This window comes from Trichechus manatus, unplaced genomic scaffold (assembly GCF_000243295.1).
Source record: "Trichechus manatus latirostris isolate Lorelei unplaced genomic scaffold, TriManLat1.0 scaffold00062, whole genome shotgun sequence".
Lineage (NCBI taxonomy): Eukaryota > Metazoa > Chordata > Mammalia > Sirenia > Trichechidae > Trichechus > Trichechus manatus.
This window is the reverse complement of record NW_004443998.1, coordinates 8,078,555-8,092,324: the sequence shown is the minus strand read 5'-3', so window position 1 is coordinate 8,092,324 and position 13,770 is coordinate 8,078,555. Positions and strand designations below refer to the sequence as shown.

General features: G+C 37.7%; 1 protein-coding gene across 1 annotated transcript; it reads left to right on the top strand.

Annotated features, from left to right (window-relative positions):
• Positions 1 to 1,616: 1,616 nt before the first annotated feature.
• SUCNR1 (succinate receptor 1) lies at positions 1,617 to 12,736 on the top strand. Its single transcript, XM_012556353.2, has 2 exons — positions 1,617 to 1,729; positions 11,393 to 12,736. The coding sequence occupies exons 1-2, from the start codon at positions 1,727 to 1,729 to the stop codon at positions 12,344 to 12,346; spliced, it is 957 nt and encodes a 318-aa protein (XP_012411807.2). The 5' UTR covers positions 1,617 to 1,726; the 3' UTR covers positions 12,347 to 12,736.
• The last annotated feature ends 1,034 nt before the right edge of the window (positions 12,737 to 13,770 follow it).

The following is a 13,770-nucleotide window of genomic DNA, read 5'->3' as shown; positions in this document are numbered from 1 at the left end:
TTAAACTTTTATGGCGTTCGCATTGGATCTCTACTACCTGCACGATTAGGGACTTTCTCAGCATAATCCCTATGCTTCACATAAAGCAGAACCGAGTGTTTGCTTGACTATATATCGAATAAAACCGGCAGGAAAAGCCAGGTGTGCTTTCCTGTCTGAAATGGTGTTGACGTGCTTCCAGGTGCCACTCAGAGCAGTGACGGGGATGTATGAATTGCCATCTACCCACGTTATCTTAGACAGCACCTCGCTCCCTAATCCCCAGCCACCTGATGCATTTTTTATGTCTCTTGGTTTTAATTACAGAAAATAAAACGAGAAATGCCTGAAGCTTCAGTATGCTTTGCCCTAGCACACAGAACACAGATACAGGTTTTCTTCCAAAATTTCAGTTTTGTGTTGCTGTTGTTAGGTGCCATCGACTTGCTTCCAACTCCTAGCGACCCTAGGTCCAACAGAACGAAACACTGCCCAGCGCTACACCATCCTCCCAGTCATTGCTATGTTTGAGCCCATTGTCCAGCCACTGTGTCAGTCCATCCTGTTGGGGGCTCTTCCTCTTTTTTGCTGACATTTTACTTTACCAATCATGATGTCCTTTTCCAGGGACTGGTCCCTCCTGATAACATGTCCAAAGTACATGAGATGAAGCCTCTTCATCCTCAGTTCTAAGGAGCATTCTGGCTGTACTTCTTCCAATACAGAGTTGTTTGTTCTTCTGTCTGTTCATGGTATAGTCAATATTCTTCGCCGACACCATAACTCCAATGCATCAATTCTTCTTCAGTCTTCCTTATTCACTGTCCAGCTTTTGCATGTATATGAGATGATTGAAAACATCACAGCTTGAGTCAGGTACACTGAAGTCCTCAAAGTGACATCTTTACTTTTGAATACTTTAGAGAGGTCTATTGCAGCAGATTTGCCCAATGAAATACATCGTTTGATGTCTTGACTGCTGCTTCCATGGGTGTTGATTATGGATCCAAGTAAAATGAAATCCTTGATTTCATTATTTCAATATTTTCTCTGTTTATCATGAAGTCACTTAGTGGTCTAGTTGTAAGGATTTTTGTTTTCTTTATGTTGAGGTGTAATCCATACTGTAGGCTGTAGTCTTCGATCTTTATCAGTAAGTGCTTTAAGTCCTCTTCACTTTTAGCAAGCAATGTTGTGTCATCTGCATATCGCAGGTCATTAATGTGTCTATGTCTTGTGAAAACTTGTGGCGGTCAGTTTTCTACCCCACTCTGAAGTTGTTGGTAACAGCTGTTTAGTTATTATAAGGTCAGTATAGAATTCACCAAAAATTGTGACTGTAAACAATAAAGCAGAAAAAGCAGTTGTTTACCCAACATAAAACAGTGCTTTCATTTTCTTTTAAATATGCAAATATATGTGAAAATAAGGAAGGCTGTTCCGTTGTTTTGATGGTGAACAAAATAATTTCAGCTGTAGTCTTTTCTAAAATCTGTCTGCCAAATGCATTTTCTGGGAAATGGGCAATTTGTTTTGTGCTGGCACTTCACAAGAAGTCCCTCTATTTGTATATCTGACTGGGAGGTTTGACTGAATAAATTAGTCCTAGACTTTTGAATTCTTCATGCAGATTGCATGATATGCAAATTAGCCTGCACTAACTCCATCCAGCTGCACAGCACTGGGTCAGAAGCTGCATCAAGTTGCTTGCTGAGTTTCTGGCAAGGGATCAGGGCCCTCCGACAGAATGGTAAGTTATAAAGTGATTCATGTCACTCAGGTATTTATAAGGTATTCTTGTTGGGAGTTCTTTTAAAGATGTCCTGTGATCTATTTAGGCTTTAAATAATGTTTAAACAGTCTCTCATGAGTAGATGCAAAACAGCAAAAGAAACTAAAAGTCATAATGTTGACCTCTACATTAATTTTTACCAAATTAAATGACTGTTTTATTTCCAAATCCTAATGTCACTTTATTAAAAAGGTTTATTATACTTGCTAATGTCTCAGTAAGTTGTAATTCAGTCAAACAGTTATTGGATTATTCACTTAAAACATAACAATTTTGGAAAAAAGAATTGGAGTCTTAAATGATATGAAACAATCTGCTATCATATATAATATTTTCATGTTTAGGAAGCAATGTCTTATGGGGAATTTTTTAAGCATTCTAAAAATTAAATTTAGCAATTATGTTTGTAAAAATGACAATATTTAAGAACATAATTCAAAAGAAAATGGAAAATTTCAGAAACCACTGTTATTCTGCCTTTCAAAACTCTTGATAATTTGTGAAGTACTCTTAAGGAAATTAGTATTCCCAATTTGATACGATACTATCACTTTAATACCTTGATTTCTATTGTAGTTTATGGAATATGCAAAAAATGAAGTCATCAATATTAAATTATTTTATGTTTTCAGTGTAATATATATTTTCACTCAAATTGTTCAATAATGAAAAAAGTATTTAAAAAAAAATCCTCATACTACTGTGTGAATTTGCCTAAAGGTAGCAGTTAAACATAACAATGTTGTGAATGTTCTTTGTTTAATCATGATAGTTAGGGGGAAAAACAGTTTTCATAGCTAAGAATCTAACAAATACATTTCATAAAATTATTTAAAATTTCAAAAATATACATTTTTAAAATGCTGAATACAACTAAAGAAAACATTATTCCAAATTAAAAATAAGAATTACTAACATGCTTATGGGGCTAAATTGGATATAGTCTAGTTTAATAATTCTAAGAGGTTGAAATATATTTTTGAACAGAGAACTAAAGATTTCACTTTCATTGACAATATCTCAGAGATTCTGTTAAAAATAATCCTTCCAAACCAACTATACCCTACTTATCACTATTTCTACTTTCTAAATTTAAGAAGTCAACAACTAGAAAAGGGAAGTGAGAATATTAAAGTTTCATAAGGGACAATTCCCATTCAATTGGGAGTTCTGCCTAAAGAAAAGGGTCAGTTTACTTCATCAACGTTTCGATTGTGATGACCACAGTAAAAAAAAATACTCAGGAAAATCTCCATTCAGTTTGGACTCAACACCCTCAAAATAGTGGGTCCTGGTGAGGTTAAATTGGACAGCCTGCCTCTATAAAACCATCATTTATAAACATGAACTTGGAAAAATTCCTTTGAGAGTGAGGCCAATTTATCAGAGAAGCAAATTATAAAACATCGTAAAAAGCCTAGTCTCACTGTGAAAATAAATTTAAACAAATATTAAAGTCTAAGAGGGTATCCAAATAGTATATGTGATTGGTTTTACAATTTTTATTTCTTCTTTTTGCCTATTTGCATTTTCTGAGTGTTACACAATTAACATATGTTTTGTATATACATTTTTAAAGGTTGTTTTTTTTTTTAAAAGAATGAACCAACTACTTTGTGAGAAGCAAAGATAACTCTTCAGTCATTCATTTGTCCTAAACGCAACCTGGTATTTTTTTCCCTCCACCGCCTCCGTTAATATCCAACCCCCTTTGACTACTTAAAAACAGGATTTCCCATGGCTTCTAGATGGCTGTTAACTTGCTTGAGTAGTTGTCATTAGTAATCTGCCTTCTAGTTTCGTATGTCTTCATGGCTAGATTTTCCTTCCATGGCAGGCAAGCCTCTCTGCTACAATAACCCACATTAAACACTTTTAAGTTCTGGTTAGGCAGAAAGATCAGTATTATGATTTAAAAAAAAAAAAAAAAAAGGAGAAATTCAGAAATGAAACAAACGTGAGTGAAAGAAATTTTCTATCATCTTAATTTTAATTTGAGTGTGTGTACCAGCTTTTTGAGTACCCAAAAAATAACAATGAAAGGCTCAAAACTGAGCCTTGAGGAACACCAACATTTAAAGCTTGGGCCAGAAAAGATTAGGCCATGAAAGAGTCTGCAAAGACAGAAAGAAGGAAAACAGAGAGATTGGCATGTCACAGAAGTAAAAAAAAAAAAAACAAGTATTTCCAGAAGTCACAGAATTGTGAAAAATATCCATTGGCCTTTTTTTGATAGAATTTCTAAGAATTTTAAATTTTTAATATGTCATAATACTCATAATGCTCATTTTAGGGAAAAAATATAGAAAATTGAGGTTAAACTGAATGGAGAAGGGCACAATAAAAGTTACTTGGATTCTCACCACTAGGGATAAAACTACTAACATTTTGGTACGTGTCCTTCTAGACTTTATTTTATGTGTATTAATTCCAAATTAAATTAATTAAATGCCTTAATTCTCTTTGAAATTGATCCTAAAATATAGATATTAAATTTTACCCAATACAAATGTGTTTCTAAAGCCTCCTCTACTACCGTTGCCAATTTTGAATGTCTATCATAGTATAAATAGTATCAGCTTTTATAGTGAAATAGAGCAATGGACTTAGATTGGCCAACTAGCGATTTCTTTGACCTTGGAGAAAATATTTATAAAAATGCTTTGTAAACATTCCAGTGTTTATATTCATCTGTTCACTCAACAGCCAATTACAGAGTACCTGTTATATGCTGGGCACTATGCCAAGTGCAGAAGATAAACAATGAGTAAGATAACGTTGTGATAAATGCTAAGAAGAAGTTCAGTATAGAATGAAAGCATAACATGGTAGACTGGCGGGTCAGAGAATCTACCTTGGGAAACCCACACTGAGACAGAGGGCTGACGGATGTGCAGATGTAGACAAGGCAAGTGATGCGGGAGGAAGCAGAGTGGGGAAAGGGCAGTGAAAAGAACTTCGGACGAAGGGAACTGCATGTTAGGAAGGTTCTCTATACATAAAAAAACAGGAAGCAAGAAAGATGAGCAAGGAGGAGAGTGATGCTAGGTGATGGTGAGGTTGTATATAGGGGTCAGATCATGCAGGACTTTAAGTCCCCATTAAGGATTTTGGGCTTCATTCCTTGGACCATGGGAAGCCATTAAAGGATTTGATAAAGGTGAGTAATATGGTTAGATTTTTGGTTGTAGTTTTTCAAGATCTTTTGGCTATATTGTCAAAGATAGATTGAATGGGAGCCAGAGAAGATGTGAGTAGACCTTGGAGGATATGGCATTATCCAAATAGAGAAGATGGTAGCCTGAATTAGCATGGTGATGAAGGAGATGGAACAACAGTGACAGGTTTGATAAATTTCTAGACATTATACAATAAGATTTGGTAGTTTATTAGTCACTGGAGGTGAGTTATACATGACATCAAAGATATGGCTTAATTTTCTGGGATGTGCACCTGGGGAGATGGCATTACTATTTATTGAGATAGAGAATAGTGCAGATGGAAGCGCAGCAGGATTGGAAAGAAAGTTCGATAGTTTAGTTTGGGATTTCTGGAGGGAAAGGTGCCTGAGAGATATCAATCACTGGCAATATGTATGAACAACTAGAGCATATAAAACATGTCTGGGCTGGGATACAAATCTGGGAGTTGTTGGTATATGCATGAAATGGCATAAGCTCACCCAAGCAGCAAGTCCAAAGAAAGATTGTGCCCAGAACTGAGCACTGAGGAATTCAACATTTAAAGCTTGAGACAAGAACGCTTATGCCCCAGAAGAACAAAACTTAAATTCTTAAATGTCCAGACTTACCGGTCCTGTTGAGACTAGAGGACTCCCTTAGTCTATCTCCTTAAGATATTCCTTAAACCTTGAACCAAAACTATCCCCTGAGGTCACCTTTTAGTGAAAGAGCAGATTGGTACACAAAATAAAGAATATTACCCGTGAGTATGGTGCTTCGTTAAAAAACATCTATATGACAACATAAGGTCAATAATTACTCTAAAGCAAAGACGAGAAGATAAGGGGGAAGGGAAATTGGAGTATTGGAAATGGAAAAACCAGAACACAATTGAAGAGAATGTTGACACATTGTGAAAAATGTAACTAATGTCAGTGAACAATTTTCTAGAAATTGTCCAATGGGAACCGAAATTGCTGTACATACTTTCACTGAAAAGAATAAAATATTATTTTTAAAAAAGTAGTTAAATAAAACAAAAAGACATCGGCCGCAAAAGAGGAAAGAATAGCCTGAGAGAAAAGAAGAAAACAGAGATTGTCATGTCACAGAAAACAAAGAGTGTTTCCAGAAGTCGTGGTATCAAAAGCAGCTGAGAAGTCACAAGTATGAAGAACAGTGGAAAATGACCGCGGGATTGAGCAGTTTGGAGACCTTGGTGGAGTGGTGGGGTCAGAAGCCAGGTTGGTGTAGGTTGAAAGAGGAATGAGAATGTCAGGACGCCAAAACAATTACTGAAGATTTTAGAAATCAAACTATAAAGTGGAGAGAGAAGGGTATATAAAAGCGGTGGGGTGGGGTGTGGTTGTTTATTTCTGTTCCTCATTTTTAAGACTGAGAAGAAGAGAGTATGTTTAAATGTTTCTGAAAAAGATGGAGTTAGAGGGTGAAATTGGCTGAAGAGCCTGAAAAGAGAGAAGAGAACGGGTAATGTGAGAATCTTGAGAGTTCGGGAATAGGTTGGATTCAGTGTGAGCCCAGAGGAACAGGCAGTCTGTGCTGTACAGGAAGGAAGGAGGAGAGGGCAGGTACAATGGGAGGAGCCAGAGAGTGGAGACCCAATGAATGATCTCCATTTGCTCAGTGAACTAAGGGGTAAAACTATCTGCTAGTGATGGGTCAGAAAGAGTAGGTGAAAGAGGTTTCAAAAGATTGAAAAAGATAGGGAATTGAGAAATGTAACAAACTGATGGCAGCTTGAAAGAAAGACCAGTAGAATTGGGTAACCTCAGAGATAGAGTGAAACCACTCTTCTTGATTCTGAGATTTTCTTCAGCCTTGTCCATGTGTCTACTCTCTGAGCGATGAAGTTCCCAGCCGCTTTAGTCTAGAGTTAGATTTAGACAGGTTGCCATGGAAATACTTGAGCAGAGGCTCAGAGGAATTTGGGGTGTTTTAAAGTAAGTGATTAAAAATAACATCTAAATATTGAACATACCACATATACAATTGCATAAATAAAACACTATCAAAATACCAGTGGTTTTTGACTGAAATAAATTGCTTGAATTTGGCAACGGTAGATAAGGGTTTTCCAGATACTTTAGTCATAAAAAACTTCTTCTACACAACGTTTGCATGTGTCCCAGAAAGAGCACTCAGGTGCAATTACTCTTATTTTACTCTGATTTACCAAAATACTATCCTGAAAGAATTATTTGTTCACAACTAACACCTAGAAACTTGCTTCACAAGGAGATTTTCAGAAAATTTTACTTTCAACCTTGCATTTTCCTCGTTAGAAATAAGTAGAATTTAATATTTAACAGTGGTGAGCCAGTACGTTTTTCAGATGATTCAAGTTCCCGAAATGCTCCATTCAATCACAAATAATCTGGCCTCATTACAAGAGAGAAAAAGGTAGACTAGCAAGACGCTTGAGGTTGGATGTATCAAGTTGCTTCTTTTCATGGCACAAATTTGGAAGGTGCTATGATGAATGCTCTTTACAAGATGCATGACCTCAGCAAGATACTTAACTTTCCAAACCTCAGTGTCTTCTTATGTAAAGTGAAAGCAACAGCAATCCTTACCTCATTATGTCACTGTGAGTATTAAAAGATAATTCTTGGTAATTTAGGAGCACAAGTGCCTGGTACAATATAAACTTTCAATAAATAGTGACCACTGTTATTGTTACTAAGATTTTCCACTTCGTATTTTCAAATTTAAAATATCATGTTTTAAAACTGGGGTTGTGTTTTACGAGTTTAATAAAATAAGCACCACTCTTGGAAAATATATTCTTTGACAAAATAAAGCTAGTCTCTTTACCTTTTCTTGTTTTTATTCGTAGCACTTATAATTATATGGCATGCATTTATCTCTTGATTCTTCCCAAGAAAGTATCAATTCTTCAGTATTAGGCACTTCGTTATGGTCACATCTATTTCACCAGTGAATAGAATAAAGTACATAATGTCAAAGAATTCACGGCTCTACCCCCTGTCTCCACGCATCTGTCAGTTTGTCAGACTGTGGTGGCTTGCATGTTGCTGTGGTGCTGGGAGCTAAGCCACCAGTATTTCAAGTACCAGTAGGGTCACCCATGGTGGACAGGTTTCAGCAGAGCTTCCAGACTAAGACACACTAGAAAGAAGACCTGGTGGTCTAATTCTGAAAATGTTAACCAATGAAAACCTTAGGAATAACACCAGAACATTATCTGATATAGTGCCGGAAGATGAGACCCTCAGATTGGAAGGCACTCAAAATATGTCTGGGGAAGAGCTGCTTCCTCAAAGTAGAGTCGACCTTAATGACATGGATAGAGTTAAGCTTTCGGGACTTTCATTTGCTGATGTGGCATGATTCAAAATGAGAAGAAACATCTGCAAATATCCATTAATAATTGGAATGTAGAATACAAGAAGTATGAATCTAGGAAAATTGAAAGTCCTCAAAAATGAAATGAAACACATAAACATTGATATCCTAGGCATTAACGAGCTAAAATGGGCTGGTACTGGCCATTTGGAATTAGACAATCATATGGTCTACTATGCCAGGAATAACAACTTGAAGAGGAATGGCATTGCATTCATCGTCAAAAAGAACATTTCAATATCTATCCTGAAGTACAATGCCGTCAGTGATAGGATAATATCCATACACCTACAATGAAGACCAGTTAATACAACTATTACTCAAGTTTATGCACCAACCACTAATGCCAAAGATGAAGAAATTGAAGATTTTTACCCACTTCTGCAGTCTGAAATTGATCAAACATGCAATAAAGATGCATTCAAAATCACCGGTGACTGGAATGTGAAAGTTGGAAACAAAGAAGAAGGAACAGTAGTTGGAAAATATGGCCTTGGTGATAGAAATGATGTTGGAGATCACATGATAGAATTTTGCAAGACCAATGACTTCTTCACTGCAAAAACATTTTTTCACCAACATAAATAGCGACTATACAAGTGGACCTTACCAGAAGGAATACACAGGAATCAAATTGACTACATCTGTGGAAACAGATGATGGAAAAGCTCAATATCGTCAGTCAGAACAAGGCCAGGGACCGACTACGGAACAGACCACCGATTGCTCATATGCAAGTTCAAGTTGAAGCAAAGAAAATTAGAGGAAGCTCATGAGAGCCAAAATACGACTTTGAGTATATCCCACCTGAATTCAGAGACCATCTCAGGAATAGATTTGACACATTGAACACTAATGACAGAAGACCAGACGAGTTGTGGGATGACATCAAGGACATATACACGAAGAAAGTAAGAGGCCATTAAAAAGACAGGAAAGAAAGAAAAGACCAAAATGGATGTCAGAAGAGATTCTGCAACTCGCTCTTGAACACAGAGTAGCTAAAGTGAAAGGAAGAAATGATGAAGTAAAAGAACTGAACAGAATATTTCAAAGGGCAACTCGAGAAGACAAAGTAAAGTATTATAATGACATGTGCAAAGACCTGAAGTTAGAAAGCCAAGAGGGAAGAACATGCTCAGCACTTCTCAAGCCGAAAACACTGAAAAGAAAATTCAAACCTTGAGTTGTGATATTGGAGGATTCTACTGGGAAAATATTGAATGTCTCAGGAAGCATCAAAAGAAGATGGAAGGAATACACAGAGTCACTGTACCAAAAAGAACTGGTTAATGTTCAACCGTTTCGGGAGGTAGCATATGATCAGAACTGATGATACTCAAGGAAGAAGCCCAGACTGCACTGAAGCCATTGGCAAAAAACAAGGCTCCAGGGACTGATGGAATACCACTTGAGATGTTTCAACAAATGGATGCAGCACTGGAGGTGCTCAGGCATCTACGCCAAGAAATTTGGAGGACAGCTACCTGGCCAACCGACTGGAAGAGACCTATATATGTGCCCGTTACAAAGAAAGGTGATCCAACAGGATGCAGAAATTACCAAACAATATCATTAATATCACACACAAGTAAAATTTTGCTAAAGATCATTCAAAAGTGGTTGCAGCAGTATGTTGACAGGGAACTACCAGAAATTCAAGCCAGATTCAGAAGAGGATGTGGAACAAGGGATATCATTGCTATCATTGCTGATGTCAGATGGATCGTGGCTGAAAGCAGAGAATACAAGAAAGATGTCTACTTGTGTTTTATTGACTATGCAAAGGCTTTCGACTGTGTGAATCATGACAGATTATGGATAACATTATGAAGAATGGGAATTCCAGAACACTTAATTGTGCTCATGCAGAACCTGTACATAGATCAAGAGCAGTCGTTCAAACAGAACAAGTGGATACTGCGTGGTTTAACATCAGGAAAGATGTGCATCAGGGTTGTGTCCTTTCACCATAATTATGTATGCTGAGCAAACAATCCAAGAAGCTGGACTCTGTGAGGAAGAATGCAACATCAAGACTGAGGAAGACTCGTTAACAACCTGTGATATGCAGATGATACAACCTTGCTTGGTGAAAGTGAACAGGACTTGAAGCACTTACTGATGAAGATCAAAGACTACAGCCTTCAGTATGGATTGCACCTTAACGTAAAGAAAACAAAAATCCTAACAACTGGACCAATAATCAACATCATGATAAATAGAGAAAATATTGACGTTGTCAATGACTGATTTCGTTTTACTTGGATCCACAATCAGTGCCCATGGAAGCAGCATTCAGGAAATCAAACGACGCATTGCATTGGGCAAATCTGCTGCAAAAGAATTCTTTAAAGGGATAAAAAGCAAAGATGTCACTTTAAGGTCTAAGGTACACCTGACCTAAGCACATACGCATGAGAAAGCTGGACAGTGAATAAAGAAGTCCAAAGAATTGATGCCTTGGAATTATGGTATTGGCGAAGAATACTGAAAATACCATGGACTGCCAGAAGAATGAACAAATCTGTCTTGGAAGAAGCACAGCCAGAGTGCTCCTTAGAAGGAAGAATGGCAAGACTTTGTCTCACATACTTTGGACATGTTGTCAGGGACACCAGTCCCTGGAGAAGGACTTCATCCTTGCTAAAATAGAAGGTCATCGAAAAAGAGGAAGACCCTCAATAAGATGGAGTCACACAGGGGCTGCAACAATGGGCTCAAGCACTGCAGGACCTGGCCGTGTTTGATTCTGTCGTACATAGGGTCACTATCATTTGGAACCAACTCGATGGCACCTAACAACAACAATCTAACAACATATCCCCAGTGCCTAGCACAGAGTTCAAAGGTACTCAGTAAATATTTGTTGAAATAAGGAATTAGTGGCATATACACATGTTTATATGTATAGGTATGTATTCCTCACTAATGTAACCTACTCTCCACAGTTCAACATCCAAGTGTTATTATTGTTATGTCCAGTAACAGTACAGTTTGTCCTTAGTCATGGTCTAGTGTATCACCACTAACTTGTGTCTTTCTTCTCTAGGCATGGAACGCAACTTGCAATAACTGGATGACTGCGAAGGCTGCCCTGGAAAAGTACTACCTTTCCGTTTTTTATTCGATCGAGTTTGTTGTGGGGATGCTTGGAAACACTGCTGTGGTTTTCGCCTACCTCTTCTGCCTGAAGAACTGGAAAAGCAGCAACATCTATCTCTTTAACCTCTCTATCTCTGACCTGGTTTTTTTGTGCACCCTTCCAATGCTGATAAGAAGTTACGCCAGTGAAGAATGGGTCTATGGGAACATACTCTGCAAAAGTAACCGATACATGCTGCATGCCAACCTCTACACCAGCATTCTTTTCCTCGCTTTCATCAGCATCGATCGATACCTGATGATGAAGCATCCTTTCAGGCAACACCTTATGCAAAAGAAGGGGTTTGCCATTTCAATCTCCTTAGCCATTTGGGTTTTGGTAACCTTAGAGCTACTGCCCATGTTTGTCTTTATAAGTCCTTCTGAAACTGCCAATAGCACCACATGTGAAGATTATGCAAGTTCCGGGGACCCCCGATACAGCCTCATCTTCAGCTTGTGTCTGACATTCACGGGGTTCCTCATTCCTCTTTCTGTGATGTGTTTCTTTTATTTCAAGATTGCTCTCTTCCTGAAGCACAGGAGCAGGCAGCTTGCGACCACACTGCCCCTTGAAAGGCCTCTCCGCTTAGTTGTCATGGCGGTGATCATCTTCTCGGTGCTTTTCACTCCCTACCACATCATGAGGAACGTGAGGATTGCCTCGCGGCTGGAAAGCTGGCATTGCTCCGAGTGCACTAAGGACATCATCAGTACCTTATACATTGTCACCCGCCCTTTGGCCTTCCTGAACAGTGCCATCAACCCTGTCTTCTATTTCCTCATGGGAGATCACTTCAGGGAGATGTTGATAACTACACTGAGACACCAATTCAAGTTCCTGACAACCTTTAGAAGATGAACTCCTGGACTGATGTTTTCATTCAGACAAAAGTTGCTGCTTGTGGAACAGATTGCTTTACACGTGCATCTGTAAGCCAGTTTGAGTCTGATTGAACTCATAAACAGATCAGAGAGGACCAAGAATTTGTCCCTGATTTGAAGATATACATCCAGAATATGTGAAAAGAAGGGGATGAGAAGAATTTATCCCTTTTTTCACCTAAGATTGGAAGGAGTCGGACTAGCAATGTCTAATATTCAGGCATGGAAGTCCAAAATCCTAGGCCTTATAAGACCTTCTCAGCTAATATAAAAGGAGAAGAAGATAGAAAAATCAGCAAGTTGCTTGCATTTAATCATTGATCAGTTTGTAAAAAAAAAAAAAACAAAGAAAAAGTGTTGTCAATATTCTCTGCATTCTTCATATTCATATGATCCTGAAATTTTATGAAAAACTAAACGAGAGAAAAGTAGACATACACTATTAAATGTTGTGGTTAGAATTTTGCTATTGAGTGAACTTAAAGAGTTACAACAATGAGCCGGAAAGAAATAGAACTAGTTCAATGATGTCTATGCAATGTTTCTTTATATTACTCATGAATTGGGTTCAGTTTGTAATTTATCATGCCTTCCTTGTTGTATGGTTTATAGTGGAAAGAATTGTATTAAATAAAACTTAAAGAGATAATTCAACAGAGGGAGAGAAATATTTGCACTTGACTCTCAGGGAATTTAGGTATAAACCATTTTATAAAAATCCTGGACGGAGTCTGTGGGTGGCACATATGGTTAAGCACTTGACCACTAACCTAAAGCTTCGTGGTTCTAACCCACCCAGAGGTGCCTTCGAAGAAAGGCCAGGTAATCTGCTTCTGAAAGGTCATAGCTCTGAAAACCCTATGGAGCAGTTCTACTCTGCACACATGGGGTCCTCCTGAGTCAGCATTGACTCAAAAGCAATGGGTTTGAAGCCATATTTAAAAAAAAAAAAAAAAAAAATCCTGAACAGAGATGCCAAGAATAGTTGCAAAAATGTCAGATTTAGAGAACACAAACGAGTCTGTCACGAGACCCGAACAAAACAGAACGTAAGTATGCTGATTTTAAGAGGATGGTGCCATCTGGCATTTTATTTTCACAGTTTGCTCACTAGTTACTGGAAATATATTAAAGTTCATTAGCCTTGCTGCTCTTGATTAAATAAACTTTAAAATACGTTAAGATCATAAAACCAGAAAATAAGAGGAGATTAAATGGTAATACCAGAATTCGTTGGGTTAATTTTCTCTTTTCCAAGGAAAGTCAGTTTTTATTCCCCCCCCCCTTTTTTTTTTAAAACCCTGTGATAACTTACAAGGACAACTTCATCTGTGAGAGAATGACTCATATCTGAAGTGAGCTTGTTTTCATAGAACATTATATGAGACCATTGACGGGAGG